Source organism: Telopea speciosissima, chromosome 7 (assembly GCF_018873765.1).
Source record: "Telopea speciosissima isolate NSW1024214 ecotype Mountain lineage chromosome 7, Tspe_v1, whole genome shotgun sequence".
NCBI lineage: Eukaryota > Viridiplantae > Streptophyta > Magnoliopsida > Proteales > Proteaceae > Telopea > Telopea speciosissima.
Window position 1 is genome coordinate 18,807,096 of NC_057922.1, and position 18,964 is coordinate 18,826,059.

Genomic DNA, 18,964 nt, shown 5'->3' on the forward strand with positions numbered 1-18,964 from the left:
GGAAGTAGAGTGTGCACAAGAGTATCAACACGGATGGGATTTTAATCTCAGGAGGGGTTAGGCTATAATTTCACATGTTCTTGTCCTGGTAAGGTTGCTCCATTGTGACCAACTGGTCATGGGTTTGAGTATGAAAACAACCTCTCTATGAAAGCAAGGGTACGGTTGCGTACATTATGACCCTCCTTAGACTTTACAGTGGCAGGAGCCTCGTGCACTAGTTACGCCCTTTAAGCAAAGAAAGTTACTCTAACTCTTGCGGGAGCCTCTTTGCATTGGTTACACCCTTTAAGCAAAGAAAATTGCTCAAACTCTGATTCAAATTTTAGTAAGATTATTAAAATGCCATCAAATGAAAATAAATATAAAATACAGAATAACATCTTTTATAATTTTAGCTATTTCGTCTACTCATTTTATGCTGAAATTGTATCAAGGAGATGTTTGCATGGTCTTCTATCACATGAACTAATCCATGTATTGGCATGAAACAAATAATGAAGTGTTATATTTCACTAGGTATAGTGACAGGGAAGAAAACCATATTATATATATGAGAAAATCTTATTCTAACCAAATCGGTGAACTGATAAGTTTGCAAGAAACACAAGCAAGAGGTTTCTAGGATTGCATGGAACTTTAAACTAGGAGTTCGTCAAGCTCGACATATGGACAAATATTGGCCTTTTTTTAACTGGTTCATGGATAATCGCGTGGAGCATTGACCATGGGAACTATTTGATATTTTGGTCAATATTTCTTAATACCAGAAATGTTTTGTTCATGATTATTATTAGGAAGCTATGTCCTTTGATACTTTTAGCTTCTTATCCGTCCACTAAAGCAGTGGATTTACGAATTGGGCTCCTCTCCAGCGCGGCACCAGATCTCACCACGTGGACGAGTTCCTATCTGAACGATATGGATCAAATTGAAATTTTGAGCATGTGATGCACATGCGATGGACAGGAGAATATCTTAATTTTGAAATCCGGATTTTCAGCTCCATCTGTACCGCCCAAATGGGAGTTCGTCCATGTGGTGAGCTATGGTGCCGTGCCACAAGATCTGTAGAGCCCCCCCCCCCGGCGCACTACAGAAGAGCCGGATCGCCGGATCCTGGATTTATGTTTTCAGTGTCCTGTATCTTTGGATGTACTTTAAAATACTCTTCTATAATGTTATTTCTATTTTACTCATAAAGAAACTGTAGATGGAAGTGGGTTAGAACCTGTCAGATTGAAATTCTCCATATTTTCTCCTGCGAAGGGCTCTCCAGCTCTGTCTACCGGATCGCTGTGTCCATTCATATTCATTAGAACCTGGGTAAGCCACAGGCCAAGCCTTACTCAACTACGCTGTCTTCAAGGTCAGCGTAAGAATAGCCTCAACCTAATGATTTAAAAACTACTAAGAGAATGAAGTAAGTTTCAGTAACAATTACAAGTTTGTATATATCATTATAAGTTTACTGTCATCCAGTATTTTTTATCTCCATGTCATCTGGAATAGTTGAAAAGATCATCACCATCGCACTACAATGCATCATAGCAATCATACACTGCAAGTTTGGAACCTGATATCAAACAGATTCACTTGCCCATTTCCATTGAAAAAAAACAAAAAACCAAAAAAAAACACAAGAAGATCAAATCTGTCTCCATTTCACAGATTATTTCTGATAATTTTAAGCATGTTTGAGCATGTAAACGATCCTCCTAAATAGACATTCTTCACATTCCCTCTTCTTCCCTCTTATGTCAACAAGAAGTCAGTTTTACAAGTTAGATTCCCCCTAAATAAGGACTTCTTATAGAGACACCAAGCAGAGACACTTCTGAGACTATAATATGTATGTTGTAAGAACTAAGAAGAAGCAGAAACTCCATAGAAGCAGCCAAAGAGCTAGAGCTTATACGCTTCCACAGCTAACCGCCAACCTCTAAATTTTTTTTCTATGATTTTTATGGTTCCTCTCTTTCTACAGAGAAGATCCTGGGCCAAGCTTAGGACATGACCAAGTTGTACAGCAAGACCTGAGTCATGGTGAAGCCCATTCGAAATAAGGGCATAGGGCACCTCTAGTAGCAGTCCAATTACCACACCCGAAGAAGTAGCTCCCTTGCTTGGGTCCAGGCTTCCGGACCATGCGTTTGCTGCTCTTTACTCCACAGTAGCAGTACATGCGCCACTCCTTTCCAGGGTCCACATGGGCAGCATGGAACTGTAAGAAGGGCATCACCGGCTGCTTCAGCTTGAGTTGGTAATGGTTTGGACCTAATGGGTGTTCTGGGCACTGCTGCCAAGTTGATGGGTGTTCAGCAGACTGCCATGTCAGAGAGTTGGTTATGGAGAATTTGAAGCCCCGTCGCATGAGGAGGGCAAGCAGGCGTGCAGTGTTCCTTGCATCATCTAAGCCACAATGAGGACGCCCCTCCCACATCAGACCAGCCAACTGGACTGCCTCTTTGAGATTACATCTAACCCCACCAAAGACCTCATGGAATGGGACTTTTAAGTTGATCCATCTGGCGATAGAAATCCAGAATATAATTATTTATTAAACACCCGTTACAAAATAACATTTTGCTATTATTCAATCTGAATCACAAAATTATGTCATTCTTGGATCCTTTTACCTGTTGAAGTATGGAGGTTTTCGGATCCTCTTGAAGCGGCATTCCGATTCCAACATTACCCGGCAATCCCAGTTCGACCATGTCACCACCGCAAAGTTAGTGTGCTTAATTCCCTTGTCTTCCAGCCACTTATCATGCATAAGTAAAGCTTCACCTAATGAAACGCCTCTATCCACCTGGAAACACACTTTTCAGTTAAATCAGACTTGAGAGTTCCTAGCCATATCACATCAGCCTAGTGCCAATAATTGAAAATGAAGAATTCTAGACATTGGAAAAAGAGGGGAAAAAAGGAAAAAATTATATATGTTCTGGCGATGTCTGCATTCTATCATCTTTCCAGTTTATTCAAAATATGTTAGAGTGAGTTGATTGGTGCTGCCCCATATACTAAATCCAGCAATTCAGTAGGATTGATTTTTATCTCAATCACAGTTTGAACAACAGGCATAGAACACATTCTTGTCGTTGCTCCTGGAGAACAACTCAAGCCACACCACCAACCTCCCTCTCATATAGGGAGATGGCAAGCAAATGTGATTCACACTTTCTCCTGATTCAATCGGTAGCTGAGATGTCTTGTGTACCATGAAGAAAGCTACATGTGGATTTTCTTAAGATGTAAATGGATAATTTAATATTAATGAGAGAAATACAAGACCGCTGTGGAGGAATTGACAATATAAAACCAACAGTCAGAATGGGTAAAGAACCACATAACTGGTCCAACTAGTTAGCTACATAAGCGATACAGCACACAAGGAGATCGATGGAGTGGGAGAGAAGACAGAGAAGAGAAGAAAATAGAAAGTTGGGGATAGGTGGATTAGGCTCTCACAGCCAGGCTACTTCAACCCTTCAAGTCACAACCAAATTGAACAAGAGAGAAAACATTGCATTCAAGCAAAATTCCATTCATCTACTATGTTAGAAACCAGGAACTACCTAGTCAGTATGAGAGAAGAGGGAAGAGAGAAGAGAGAGAGCAAACTGCCGCAGGAAATTGGGAAGAGCAGTCTGCGATAGGATTGTATTTTTTCCTATCGCAGCTCTCTAACCCATATAATAATTAATTCCAACAAAGGTAAGTTAGTTAGGGATTTAACTATTTACCCCTAACTCCCTACAAATTGCAATCTAAGGACAAAAGAAAAGGAAAATAACATAAAAGCCCAAACCCCACAACTTATGATCAGATTACCCCTAATTCTCAACACTCCCTGGAGCGTATAGGTCTCCCATGCTCAGCTTGTTACAATAGGTGCGAAAATTAGAAGCAAAAAATGATTTGGTAAACACATTTACTAGCTGATCCGAAGATGACACAAAAGGAGCCTCAACAAACTTCTTCATAATAGCATTGCGAACAAAGTGATAGTCCACCTCAATGTGCTTGGTCCGCTCATGATAGACAGAATTATTAGCAATGTATATAGCAGCTTGGTTATCAAAATACATCCACATAGATGTGGGCATAGGAAAGCCCATCTCAAGAAGGAGAGACCTGAGCCACATCAACTCTGTCGTAGTGGGAGCCATAGCTCTATACTCTGCTTCAGCACTCGACCTCGCAATAGTAGTCTACTTACTATGCCATGAAACAAGATTACCACCAACAAACGTACAATAACTTGTGGTGGAATGACGATCACCTGCCGATCCAGCCCAGTCAACATCAGAATACGCAACCAGATCCATATGCCGATTAGGACGATAAACCAGCCCTTTACCATGGGCACTCTTCAAGTAACGAAGAATGCGGACAACAACATCCCAATGGGCCTTTTGTGGGGCCTATATGAACTGACTAAGAACCCTAACAGCAAACGAAATGTTTGGTCTGGTGACAGTAAGGTAGATCAGCTTCCCAATCAAACTCTTGTATTGGTGCACATCCTTGAGAGGACCACCATCATCTACCCCAAACTTCTGATGGGGATCCATAGGTATATCCACTGGTTTTGATGCAAGCATACCAGTGTTAGACAAAAGATCTAAAACATACTTTCTCTGGGACAAGCTGACCCCTTTCTTGCTTCTCACAACCTCAATGCCAAGGAAATAGTGGAGGTCACCTAGATCCTTGGTTTGAAAATGCTGTTGTAAATAAGTTTTTATTTCTGCAACACCTGCCACATCATCACCTGACACAATAATATCATAAACATAAACAACTAAGACAACCAACTTGCCATCACGACGACGAATAAACACAGAGTGATTAGAGTAGCACTGTGAGAACCCACATGAAACTACCGTAGTACTGAACTTCTCAAACCATGCTCTGGGCGACTGTTTAAGACCATATATTGCCTTCCGCAATTTACACACCCGAGTACTGTTCTCCTCCTGAGCAACATACTCGGAAGGTTGCTCCATATAAACCTCCTCCTAAAGATCACCATATAAAAAGACATATTTAATATCCACCTGAAATAATGGCCAATCAAAGTTAACGGCTAAGGAGATAAGAAAATGAATAGAGTACAGGCGAGCAACAGGGGAGAAGGTCTCGAAATAGTTAACACCATAAGTCTGTGTATGCCCCTTGGCAATCAAACGGGCTTTTAGCCGCTCAACAGATCCATCAAGAAGGTATTAGACAGTGTACAACCAACGACACTTAACAAGATCCTCACCAGGGGGCAGATCGAACAAACTCCAAGTATTACAAGACAAAAGAGCATCCATTTCCACATCCATGGCTGTGCATCAACCAAGAATGCGAAGAGCCTCAGTACGATGTTTGGGGATAGTGGTAGCAGAAAAAGACAAGGCAAAATTATGGATAGATGATGGTAAATGGGAAAGTAAGACATATTTATCAATGGAGTACACAACATTGGACATTTGGGTGCAAGAAAGTGTACCTTTGTGCTATGCAACTGGCAAGTCATCAGATGAAGGAGGCGGAGCTTTACCCGAGGAAGAAGCAGGGAGAAGCTAAATACCGGACGGAGCAGGTGGAACCGCAACCTGTAATATCTCATCCCGGGGAACTAGCTGGCCCTGTCGCTGATAGACTAGTAGTGGTCGACTTGGAACAGCGGAACTATTAGAAAAAGGGACTAAGGCAGGGACAGGAGGAGGTGGAACAGTATGCCACTCACCGCTAGAGACCGAGGAAGAGGGTGAAAAATAAGGACTGCCTTCAAAATACTGGACAGAGCAGGAGGAACCGTAGCCTGTAATATCCCATCCCGGGGAGCTAGCTGGCCCTGTCGCTGATAGACCAGTAGTGGTCGACTCGGAACAGCGGAACTATCAGAAAAAGGGACTAAGGCAGGGACAGGAGGAGGTGGAACAGCATGCCACTCACCATTAGAGACCGAGGAAGAGGGTGAAAAATAACGACTGCGTTAAAAGAAGGTGACATTTGTACTAACAAAACACTGATGGGACATAGGGTCATAACACTTATACCCCTTCTAGATACGGGAATAACCAAGAAAAACACACTTTGTGGCCCTAGGAAAAAGTTTGTCAGAAGTGATATGTAAGTTTTGAACAAAACAGACACCCAAAAACACGAGGCGGTAAACGAAAAACCGGTTGATCGGGGAAAACAATAGCAAATGGGGACTTGTCGGCAAGGACAGAAGAAGGCATGCGATTAATCAAATAACAAGCAGTTAGAACCCCTTCACACCAAAATTGCTTTGGAACATGCATATGGACCATTATAGTACGTGCAACCTCAAGTAAATGCTTATTTTTGCATTCGGCCACCCCATTTTGTTGTGGAGTGTAAGAACAGCTAGTTTGTTGAATCATACTGCGGGCTACACAAAATTCAGAAATCTCATTTTGAACATATATTCTAAAGCATTATCAGATAGAAAAACTTTAATAGACATTCCAAACTGGGTTTTTATTTCATTATAAAAATTTTGGAATACAGAGAGAAATTCGGAACGATCCTTCAAGAGGTATACCATGTAAGATGGAAGTGATCGTCCACAAAAGTAAGGAAATACATAAATCAATTCTTATTCCTGACACGACATGGACCACAAATGCCCGAATGAACCAAATAAAATAAAGACGAACTACGAGCCACAGAGCGAAAAGGGAAGGAGGCACGGTGATGCTTTCCCAACTCATAGGCTTCACACTCTAATCAAGACAATGACTTAAAAGAAGGAAATAATAACTTTAACCTAGCTAAGGATAAATGGCCTAACCGACAGTGCCACTGAAAAGGAGTAACACTACCAACAAAAGCAGCAGTGACAGAATATGTAGTAGTACCACAGTTAAGATAGGACAGTCCGTCCTTTTTACACCCTCCACCAATCTCCTTCCTTGTGTGAAGATCCTGAAAAACACAATGAGAAGGAAAGAATGTCACAGAACAATGTAAAGCTTTGGTTAGTTGATTTACAGAAAGAAGATTTAATGGTAGTTGAGGAGCATGCAACACAGAGGAGAGATTAATGGAGGAAGTAGGAGAAACTGAACCATGCCCAGACACTGGGTTAAATGAACCATTAGCAAGTATAACAGATGATGATGTAGTAGTACGGGAGAATGAGGTAAACAATGATGACTCACCAGTCATATGAGCAGAAGCTCCAGAATCAATGACCCAAGGTGGTGTAGTAATAGAAAAAAAGGCGGGTGTACCTGCATTAGCTGGAGTAACAGAGGAAGATGAGGGCCCAGTGGATGTAAGATGGGATGCCTCCAAGTTTTGTAATCACCGTAATATCTGAGAGAGATCATCATAGTGCGAAGTTGTAGTAGAACTGCCACCTAGGATTGGAGCCTGTGGAGAGTCATTAGAGGAACCACTATCATGACCACCATCTGTCACTGCGTGATTGACCGACTAAGTTACCCCATCTGGTTTGCCATGCTTCTTCCAACAATAATCAACCGTGTGGCCCAATTTGCCACAATGAGAATACTTCCTAGCAGGTTTATCACTAGGTGGACCACCAGTACCTCGACCACCACCACCACGGCCTCCCACTGAACCATGGTCACGGTCTCTACCACGACCAACAATAAAAGCAGAGTTATCTTTGGGAGAGGTGTCAGTCTTCACAGTAGAATCAATATGCTGTAGATGAGAGAATGTGTCTGTAAGTGTGGGAAACGTCTCACCAGCAAGAATATGGCCCTTGACCTTTTGTAAATCTGAATCCAGTCCAGCCAAGAATTTGGAAACAAAGAACTCATTCCGTTGAGCTTTCAGTGTCTATGTCAGTAGTAAGAGGCTGGAACACATTTAATTCCTCAACAAAACCTTTAAAAGTGTTGTAGTAGTCCTAAAGAGACTTGCCCGATTGACGGAGCTGAAATAACTTCTCATAGAGATCATAGACTTGGGTCATGTTCTTCTCCTGGGAATAAGTGTCCTTCAAATCATCCCAGACCCCCCCCCCTTGGCAGTAGTGTGAAACATCACATTAGCAGTTATATCAGGTTCCATGTTGTTCCATAACCAAATCAGAAGAACAACATTCTCTTGCATCCAATCCTCATAATCACTAGAATCAAAAGGAGGGTTTGTGGTAATAAACTTTAATTTCCTTGCCATAATGTCGACTTTCACAGCTTGAGCCCCACAGTAAGTAGTTGGAACTTCCTTTGAGTTTGATCGAAGTTATGGTAACATTCACTGTATCAGTGGAAGAAGGAGCAGCAGTCGGAGCAGCAGTAGAAGATTTGTTGTCACCAATCACAATAAATAATAACTATAGCCAGCAAGCACCAACCAAAGAGAAACCAGCAGATAGAGAAATCGATTACGTTGCAGGGTTTTGCAACCAGTCCAAATTGATAAGCAACAAAGTTGAAAGAAAACAAGCTGGAAAACTTCAGCCAACCAGCAATATAACACCCCAATAAAGTCCTAATATGCTTTGAGATATTTGTCACATAGGGCCCATAGTGATCCAACTTTCAAGGGTTTAGGAACCAGGGATTAGATTTACAGTTTCGAAGAAATAAAGGTAGGATTTCAGTTTTGATTAAAAGTAGAGGTGAAGTTTTCACAGAAGAGAAGAGGCATACAGCTGATTAGGTTAAGTAATAGCTATTTCTTTTCCTCTCCCACCCCCCCCCCCACCCTCTTTCCCTCTCACTTAATTACTAAATGTTGCTGATAAGGGTTTTTATTTACCAATAGGGATGCTTGTAATGCTACTAATGCATGACAGATTCACCGAACTGAATAAAGTCTGCGATTATTGATAGTTTAGTTGAAATTCGTTATGAACCTGCTGCTGGGACTGCTTTTTTTTTAGTAGTCTAGAATAAGGGTATAATTCCTAAACACAGGTATCAATTGGTAAGAGGTTTAAGTAATATATTTCGACTTACTTTTAGTGCTGAAGTTATTCAGGACTCATAAACAGTGCCTTGGGAACAAGAAGTGTTTGAATTTCTTACTTAGGTTTTTAGATTTGTTGCAGAAACATATCCATAAAGCCATGCATTAAAATAAGTACAGTAAAGAACCATGAGTTTAGTTCGGTTGTGGGGAATTTTAAACCCTACCTAGGGGTTACCCTGTCAGGCCCAAATTTTGTGGATAGTAGCTCTATCAGTATACTGTTAAACCCTAAAGTTTGGGTCAAAAGAAGATGCAAGCAACAAGATACAATTCTTCAGAATTTACATTTTTTTCCTGCAAGCAGGATTGGCAACAGCAAGTTATTGACTACCCATCTGAACACTATTTATACATGTCATGGCTTGATTTATTCATATGTAAGCCTACTTATCCATTAACTAAAGATAATCCACTTCATCTATTAAGTTCTACAGTTGTCCCTTCGCAATTTTCCACAGAACATTTTTTCTTTTCTTTTGAGTGAGGGTGTTGGACACATGACGAAACAGAAAAAGACACCAAAGGCATCTGATGCAGAAACTAAGAAAAAATAGGTTTCAAAGCATTGACAGTCAAATCTGAGAGCGAGGATGATAGCCTGTGGCTGGAAGTTTCCAGGTACTGCAGTCCACTTTTGCAGCTCGAATTTTCCAGGTTTTTTCTTTTTTATTGTAAAGTCTATCTATTATGAGTGTGTTTTCCTTTTCTTATTTTTTGTTACGTCTTTAGGTCAGTTTAGAGCCTTGGCTGGGCGATGTAATAGATCAGATCAGAGCTTTCCTATTGGTTGGGTGATGTAAGAGCTCTAATCAATCAATCCCATGTTTGTCAGAGAAGTTATAAATATATGTACTGGTCAGAGGCCCTCCCATCAATTTGAAGGGATAAAGCTTTAAGTTTTTCTGAATTTTGTGATGTGGATTCAGTACTACCTCTTGGATAGTGGTGCTTACTGCTTACCTGGTGGATTCTGGGTGTACTTGGTGGATTCCAAGAGAAGACAAAGGTGTATTCCTTAGAGGAAAAGTGGATTATCTATGCAAAGCTTTGATGGATTCCTAGCCTGGGGTTTAGATGGATTCCTAACCTGTTTATCTTTTATCTTTCTCCATCTCTCTGTTAGAAATTAAGGTCTGATGTGTTCCCTATTTCCTGTAATATCTATGCTTGCCATTCTGATCTGTTTACTTCCAAATTAAAATTTAGTTTCTGCTACTCCCCTGAATTTCTCAACTCAGGTCTGAGCAATTCCATGACCTGCAGCTGTACTGATTCTACTCTTTCAGATCTGTTTTCTCATTGGCTGCAATTTTCAGCTGCTACTATAGATTCTGCTAGATCTGTTCGCTGATCTTCAACTTGCTTTAATAATCTGTGTTGTTTCCAATTGAGTTTCTGTTTGAATCCCAGAGAATACCAATCAATTGCTTCAGTTCTGTTGCTCTCAAGTTTTCATACCTGCTGTAGGATTCTTCTAGATCGTAGGACCCTGCCATCAGAATATGGTGAAACTTTACATACTGGTTTTGCCAGTTAACAAGCCTATTGAATGAATTTTTATGCTGTTCTAATCTGATCAGCTGAAGCTATTAGATTAATATGTTTTCGGTTCTAATTCATATAACTTGTTATACTGTTTGAGTTAATCAACCACTGGATTTTCCTGGTTCAGGATTAATCTTCATTATCATCCCTCAAAACTCTAGAGGGAGCATCCCTGATGCAGATTCATCATCGAAATGAGCTTATTTCTTTAGGAATAAGTCTAGGGCTGGGTTACATACATGTTGGGCCTTTGATCCCATGGGTTTCTAATGTAATAGGCCACTTTTATGGGCCTAAAATATGGGTAAATAGGTTACATACGGGATTAACTTTTTATTAGTTTTATTTCCATACTTAGCTTTTTATTTGGTGTTTTAAATTGAACCGGTTCAACCAATGGTTCAATTTAAGTGATTTTATTAGTTTTTCTTTTAGTTGTTTAGTTGGGCTAGATTAGGACTCTATTTTGAGTCTATTTCAGTTTCCTAGTCAGTTTAAGTTAGCTAATAGGTTAAGGATTGGGTTAGGCCTTTCCTTTTTAGTGTCTAAGTCTATTTTTGATCTTCTATATAAGTTTGTAAGGGAGGCCAGCATTGAACACGAATTTGATTAATAAATATTAGCTTTATGCTTGCTGCCATTTCTGCTGCTCTTTGTGAGTGTATATCCTTGTGGATCTCAAGGTGGATAGGGTGAGTGGACTCTCACGACTCCTTGCGTCTGTCCAGTATCGGGAGGTTCTTCTTCTTCTTCATTCAAGCTTTTTCAAGCTGCTGTTGCTGCCTCTGAAGGAGATCAAACCAGTAAGTAATTTTAGTTTCCTGCATATATCCTTCCCCTCTTCATCCTCTAACCTAATCCACACCCCCCTCCATCCATCAAACCCTAACCTCCATTAAACCTGCAACTCCTACCTTAACTAGGACTCCCTCATAACTTCAGATCTGTCCATCAGTTTCAAACCAAACTTCCAGCATACAACCCCCACACTTCTCCCTACACTCGATCCTAAACTCAGCTCATAACTCCCACTCTATCCCCTCCATTCCTCCACTCTATTAAAACCCAAAACCTGTAACTCAATTCTGTCCAGAATTGCAGAATTTTAAAACCATCCCAATCCAATTATTTTTATCCCATAATAACCCCCTAGACCTGCATATTAAAGCCATATAAGACCCATTCCCAAATTCCCATCCTAAACCCTAGAATTACCCTAAATCCTAGTGCTGTCCATTCGAGCCAGCAACCCCTTTTGCGATTGATCCTATTGTCTGGCTCCTAGTAGGTCTCCTACCTATCTAGGAGTACATTAATTGGTGTCAGAGCTATGGCGGAGAGAAGCTCCAACCACGCCTCGAAAGACCCACCTCCCTTCGTTTTCAAGACCCGAGTTCGTCTACCAAATGGAAGCACAACCATATTAATTGTTGATGAGAGGCGACGTAACAACATTATTTCACAATCCGTGGTGGATATGTTGTCCCAATCAAGGAGAAATTTGCATCATGCCTTCAGGTAAAGTCTTTGTTGAATTTGAGCATTCCTCATATTCTAACGGTGTTTAGTGTCAGCCGGTACCATTTCCAAAAAGCTTTATTGCAGTAGGTTGTGATTGGTTGAGCGACAAGGTTGGATTGAACCTGAAAACAACTCGTGTGTCCTACCTGATCGACACCGTCTATACCATTGTTTTACTTTAAAAGGGTTACAACCAAAGGTAACCACATCGACTGTACAGCCACAGGGACTGCCGAACATGTCAACTCAAACGCAAGTGGCATCGACTGTGTTTGAAGTTTCACCACTGGCGGATGCACCAACAAAAGATTCTACTAAGGCGGTTTGTGTTGAAGAGATTCAAGAACCTATAGCTAAAGAAATTCAAGTAGACCAAGCTGCACCAATAGTTGAGATCATGGTTGAGAAGCTCGGCCATCAAATTGATGTAGAGGTCCAAAACATAATGGTAGAAGAAACTACTGAAGAGGTCTACATTGAGGAGAGCAAAATAGACAAGGCTGAGGACATGGAAGATGAAGTGGTGATTGAGAACACTCCACAAGAAATCATCGACATTCAAGATGTTGTTCTTGAAGAGGTAGAGCATATAGAGTTTGTTATGCCACTATGGTTCTCTGAAGAGAAAGCTCCAAGCCTTGAAGAGTTTATTCCTAATATTCTTGCCTCACCAGAGTTCTGTTTGGGAGTGGTCAAAGCTGCTACTCATATGTTGTTTCCCCCTCATCAATGCAAAATTCGAGGACGAATTTTTTCAAGCTGGGGAGAGTTGATGCAAATTCATCATCGAAATGGGCTTATTTCTTTCGGAATAAGTCTAGGGTTGGGTTACATACATGTTGGGCCTTTGATCCCATGGGTTTCTAATGTAATAGGCCACTTTTATAGGCCTAAAATATGGGTAAATAGGTTGCATACGGGATTAGCTCCCATACTTAGTTTTATTTCCATACTTAGCTTTTTATTTGGTGTTTTAAATTGAACCAGTTCAACCAATGGTTCAATTTAAGTGATTTTATTAGTTTTTCTTTTAGTTGTATAGTTGGGCTGGATTAGGACTCTATTTTGAGTCTATTTCAGTTTCCTAGTCCGTTTAAGTTAGCTAATAGGTTAAGGATTGGGCAAGGCCTTTCCTTTTTAGTGTCTAAGTCTATTTTTGATCTTCTATATAAGTTTGTAAGGGAGGCCAGCATTGAACACGAATTTGATTAATAAATATTAGCTTTATGCTTGCTGCCATTGCGGCTGCTCTTTGTGAGTGTATATCCTTGTGGATCTCAAGGTGGATAGGATGGGTGGACTCTCACGACTCTTTACGTCTGTTCAGTACCGAGAGGTTCTTCTTCTTCTTCATTCAAACTTCTTCAAGCTGTTGTTGCTGCCTCTGAAGGAGATCAAACCAGTAAGTAGTTTTAGTTTCCTACATATATCCTTCCCCTCTTCATCCTCTAACCTAATCCACACCCCCCTCCATCCATCAAACCTTAACCTCCATTAAACCTGCAACTCCTACCTTAACTAGGACTCCCTCATAACTTCAGATCTGTCCATCAGTTTCAAACCAAACTTCCAGCATACAACCCCCACACTTCTCCCTACACTCGATCCTAAACCCAGCTCATAACTCCCACTCTATCCCCTCCATTCCTCCACTCCATTAAAACCCAAAACCTGCAACTCAATTTTGTCCAGAATTGCAGAATTTTAAAACCTTCCCAAATCCAATTATTTTTATCCCATAATAACCCCCCTAGACCTGCATATTAAAGCCATATAAGACCCATTCCCAAATTCCCATCCTAAACCCTAGAATTAACCTAAATCCTAGTGCTGTCCATTCGAACCAGCAACCCCTTTTGCGATTGATCCTGTTGTCTAGCTCCTAGTAGGTCTCCTACCTATCTAGGACTACATTAATCCCATTGCACGGGGCTCCCGCTACTGTAGGGTCTGGGAGGGTCAAATGTACGCAACCTTACCTCCACTTCAGGGAGAGGTTGTTTCTATCCCTTAAAACTCTAGCATATCACAAAAATATCCAATAGAAAACTGCAACCCTACACCAATTATAAACAAGTTTCTTATAACTAATACCCCAAAAATTGTTTGAACCAATCTATCATGTTGCCAATGATTTCACACGCACTATCCTGCTTTATGAAACCTTTATTTAGTATATCGTTATTCTAGTTTACTCTCTTTCATGCTCAAGATCACTATTTCCTCTGTTTCTGGACATCAAGTCAAACTCAATATAGCATAATCTTGTCATATATACCCAGTATTCTTGATAATCGCAAAAGAAAGCTAGCATTCTGGTCCAAAAATGGGGAATGACAAGATTTATCAGTTATCACAGGGAGAATATGCTGCTTGCTAATTATGGATGCCTAGGGTCTCTTATATTAGACATGGTTTTAGAACCCATCTAAACCTGCTAACAACGAAACACCTTCCTATGATTCTATCAATCTGGGCCCCCAGCCCCCCAAAAAAGGAAGAAGAAAGAGTGGAAAATATTTTGAAAATAAAAAAGAAGGTGAAGAAGAGAGATTTATCTGAGGTCTTGTCCTGTTTTCTTCCACTCATAAACTCCCTTTGAAGGTGACCTTTTGAAAGGGTGTAAAAACTCTGAAAGCCAAAGAGAAAAAGGAAAAAAAGCCATTTGGCATGAAACACACTAATAGCAGAGATGCGAATCAAAATACCCTCCTTATAGGCAACTAAATTCCTTTGGCTTGATCACTAGCACCCTTTAGGTGTCCTTGCCTCCATTATCAGTCCCCGTGTCATATATGCTTCTGGCTTGGACAGACTTGCTCCAGTAGCTGCCATCATCACTAGAGGCACTTGGACTCCCCCCCTTCCACCCCCCCTTGTTGATCTGTGGAGCTCCCTCCCCCCTATCCCCCTTGGTCACAGAGGCAGAGGTGACTCCATCATATGGGTCCCCTCCCCTTCCGGCATCTTTAGTTCCCACTCTGCTTGGGACTTGGTGAGACATAGAGGGACGCCCTGTCCTTGGCATAAAGTGGTTTGGTTCAAAGGGCATATCCCTAGACAGAGTTTCACCGCTTGGCGTGCCATGGCAAACTGTCTCCCCACCCAAGCCTTTCTCATCCACCGCCACTTGCAAGTTCCCCCCCAACTGTTGTCTTTGTTGGAATGGGCATGAAGATACGGACCATTTATTTTTCAGCTGCCCTTTTGCTACCACCATCTGAAAACAGGTGCTCCGTCATTGCTGGCAAGCCCGAAGAAGACCTCTTCCCCTTTCGAGGGAATGGGTTTGGATCGATATGACTTTTGGAAGGAACTCGATTTGTGACATTGTCGGCAAGCTTGCCTTTTGTGCTACTATTTCCCACATTTGGATGGAACGCAACCTTAGAAGATGGACTTCCAAATCCCGCTCTTTCGACCAGATTTGGAAGGCCATCTTATTCGATGTTTCATCCAAAGCGTGATCCCTTCCCCCATTGTTGTCTCCTGGGGCCTCCCTACCTCCATTTTGAGCCCTAGCTAGGCTTTTTGGCCCTCGGGCTTGTACATTCTCCCCTCTTTCTTCGTAATATATTTTTAATTCATCAAAAAACAAAAAGAGTTATATTAGTATAAATAACAAAAAATAGAAGTACAAATCAGCAAAAGAACTTTCTTAGCAATAGAATAAGAATTATTCACAATTTCACATTAAGATAACAAAAAGTAAACAAAATTGTTCTCATCCCCAAATACATCCTGAAAGTCTATCCATATGGATACAAACAGTTGCAAAGGGGAGGATATCTCTTTGCACAATATGGGAGTCAATAAAATCCCTATTCCGCTCTTTCCAAACTACAAACAGACTACAAAAGGAAGCTAAAAATGAACGTTTAGTTGACACACTCCTCACCACTAGCATCATCACTCACTCAACCCCAATAAAGTCCCATGAGTTAAAAACATGAGTGCCAGACCACCTCAAGTGCAAAAATAAATGCCGTACACCCTCGATGTTCCAACAAATAAAGTGTAGGTTAACTTTTGGATCCCTCCGTCTTTCAATCATAGTTTTCATGGCATCTAGGCGATCCTAGGTATTGGATGAGGGAAAAAATAAAGGCGTCACCTAGGCAACCAAGGTGCTCTGCTTCCAGCAAAGGGCTACTGGATGCCCAGGCAACAGATAGACAACTTTGCTTTCAATAGATCAATTTTGACTGTTCCACCAGGACCAGCATCCATGAAAGCTTCCAATTAGGGTAGGTTCCCAATTTTTTCTAAAAGCTCTCCTAGAAAATTCAATTCTTGTTCTTTCCATGCTTTTCCAGCTTCCACCATTTCCCTGATAAAAGTTTTCTCCTAGAAGTTGAAAAAATACAGCACATTCGTTAATCTTCCATTTCATTTAGATTTTTCATAAAGGTAGGCCCCCTGATAAACCACTCACATTTAAAAAAAAAAAACATTAATGGTGAGCTCCTTTATAGGAATCCAACGGTATAACCATGGGCATGAATTACTCAAAACCAATTGTAAAATACTTGATTTTCTTTCAATCTCCAACAAAAGAAAGTAGCCCCAAAGAAACTTCAAGCTCCTGTTATTACTTTATAGGTGCCAATAAGTGTGTTTTCACTTTTCTTTTGCTTGGCAGTTTCTATATTCTCCATCCTTCTCGATCTATACAAAATGTTGTGCACACATATATGCCTCAAGTTCCTTATACCGAGGCTCTCAACTAAAAATACCTGCAGCAGCACTCGTAACTTTGCTTGGCAGTTTCTATATTCTCCATTCTTTCTTTGCTTTCGCCTCCTCCCAATGTGTTGTGATATCGTGTGCACCGCCTCCCTTTTAGTCTGTTGTGGTTAATTGGGGTTCTTCCCCTTCCTTTTTTGAGGCCCGTGCCTTCTTATTTGTAAAGGCAGGGTCTTGTATTCGGTTTGTGAATTGTTTGTTCTCCCCCCCCCCCCCTTTCCTTCCTTTCGTAATGAATTTTTTATTCATCCCAAAAAAAATTTATGTTTCTCCAACAAAAAAATAAAACTTATTAGGGTATTAAAATTTTCTCATCATGGCTTCAAAATAAGGCATCGATAAGTTGGTTGAAGGTCATTTGATTGCTAATTTTGGTGCTTGCAATCTTTTAAGTGGGACTCATCCAGTGATCCACTGACTATATGACACATGGCATTAAGGAGGGTAGGTAGGATGAACCTTAAAACCCTCCCAGACAGGATCCAAAATAAGCCCAAATAAGAAATTCAACCCAAAAGTCAACCTTCTTACATGAAGGTCAAACTTTAGGAATCAATTACAAACAAGGAGTAGGAATGCTCTTCAGAAGATCAGAGTGGTCCAACAGTCAGATTAAAAGTAATTTAAGAGTTATAAAATCTTAAATTTATAAGATTTAAGCTGGTCAATCACAAAAGCTTGTTCTAAATTTCTAATCAGGTAGGTAAACCAGTTTCAGGTGCAAGAACAAAACTGGCTGAAAATTGGGTTAAAACAGGGATGCCGCCAGTGATCAAATCTGAGTTTAATAAGACTTGCAATAATAAGAATTGATCACTAATATCATTACCAGATCTAATGATAAAATCCAAACAAACCAGAATATGAAATTCAGAACAGAAATGCTAATCAATGGTTGTGAGAACAGTACCTTTATAGTCAGAAAACAGAGTATAGAAAAAAGGAATAATAGATGTAACAATGGCATCCCACCGACGGACCAAACGCTCACTGTCCAAGGCATCACACCCAAGGCTTCTCACCCCAAACCACTGAATCGCACAGCTCCATTAAATAAACTTCAACTTTATTAATCTTCAATCAATCGTTGTTAGCCATTGGCTAATACAATCTATTATAGAAAAACCTAAAAGCAGTCCTCTGGCTATAAAAGTAAAATCCTATTGGCTATCACAATCATAACTGAAATAGGAAATAAAACCAAAAATAAGCCTAACAAGTCTTCACACAATTGGTAATTAAACTCCAATTTGATCTCCAAGCTAGCTGGCCTTGGGGCTCATAAGATATGCATGTCGATCTCCTCATAATATGCTGGCTCAATGGTCATATTGAGCAGAACTCAATGGCCATGAATGGACCCAGAATTATGGGCTAAATACATGCTGCTCAATGGGCTTAAATAAACCCATAAGATGTGTCAGATATTGGCCTGCTATACAGCCCATTTGATGTACCACTGCTACATCATGGCAAGTTATCGGGGTACCCATCAACGGTTTCTGAGACCTGGGAGCTACACCTTTTTACATCTTGTTGACACTTTTTATGGATAAAATGAGGATGATGGCATCTACCCATCTTCTCAGGCAGCTAAATTTTAACAGCAAGTCATTAAGGGGAGAGAAGAAGAAGAATCCTTCTTCCTAAGCAACAAATCTTTAAGAGCATGTTACTAAAGGAGGAGGAGGGGAAACAAGAACCTAAATCATCTACAGAATAACTTATCTATTCTGCTCAGGGTTATATTCAGATTTGACTACAAATAAGCAAACAAGAGAAAAATTAACTAAGTTTAACAGTAAAACCCCATGGTTTATCCATAGATGTATGGTTTCCTCATAAACTTCTGGCCAGAAAGTCTCTCCATCATAAAGATGACCATTAAATGACTCCCAGGGTTGGTTGCTGGATAGGCGGGCATAGTGCAGCATAATGTGCTGGAAAGAGTTTCAACCATGGACCTGGAAAGACTAGAATGGGCCCTTTTCTACTACCATGATCAATTTTACCACAAATAATTGAAATGGCTCTAGAAGTCCATACAGCAGTCTTCATCCCCACCCCATGTCAACGTGATGCAACATAGCAATAAGATGAAGAAGAAGTTACTATAAAGGATAGAAAAGGAGGAAGGGCGGTACATAACTACAGATGTGAAGAACAGACA

General features: G+C 40.6%; 2 protein-coding genes and 1 long non-coding RNA gene across 4 annotated transcripts in view; 1 reads left to right on the forward strand and 2 right to left on the reverse strand.

Moving 5' to 3' along the window:
• LOC122667768 (dihydropyrimidinase-like) overlaps nt 1-14,514 on the reverse strand; it is a 29,391-nt gene extending 14,877 nt beyond the window's left edge. The window contains exon 1 of the mRNA XM_043864191.1: nt 14,501-14,514. The gene's annotated coding sequence lies outside the window, so the exon portion shown is untranslated. The remainder of the gene's footprint in view (nt 1-14,500) is intronic.
• The window catches only part of LOC122667769, a 30,279-nt gene continuing 12,892 nt past the window's right edge, over nt 1,578-18,964 (reverse strand). For both annotated transcript variants that reach the window (XM_043864193.1, XM_043864192.1), the window contains 2 exons: nt 2,640-2,815; nt 1,578-2,528 (listed from right to left, as the gene is read on the reverse strand). In XM_043864193.1, the coding sequence (XP_043720128.1) occupies nt 2,042-2,528; nt 2,640-2,815 (663 nt within the window). In that variant the 3' untranslated portion in view covers nt 1,578-2,041. The remainder of the gene's footprint in view (nt 2,529-2,639; nt 2,816-18,964) is intronic.
• On the forward strand, nt 2,742-18,731 carry LOC122667770. The gene is made up of 3 exons (XR_006333851.1): nt 2,742-2,877; nt 8,311-8,314; nt 18,721-18,731. It is a non-coding gene; the product is annotated as an uncharacterized LOC122667770 (long non-coding RNA).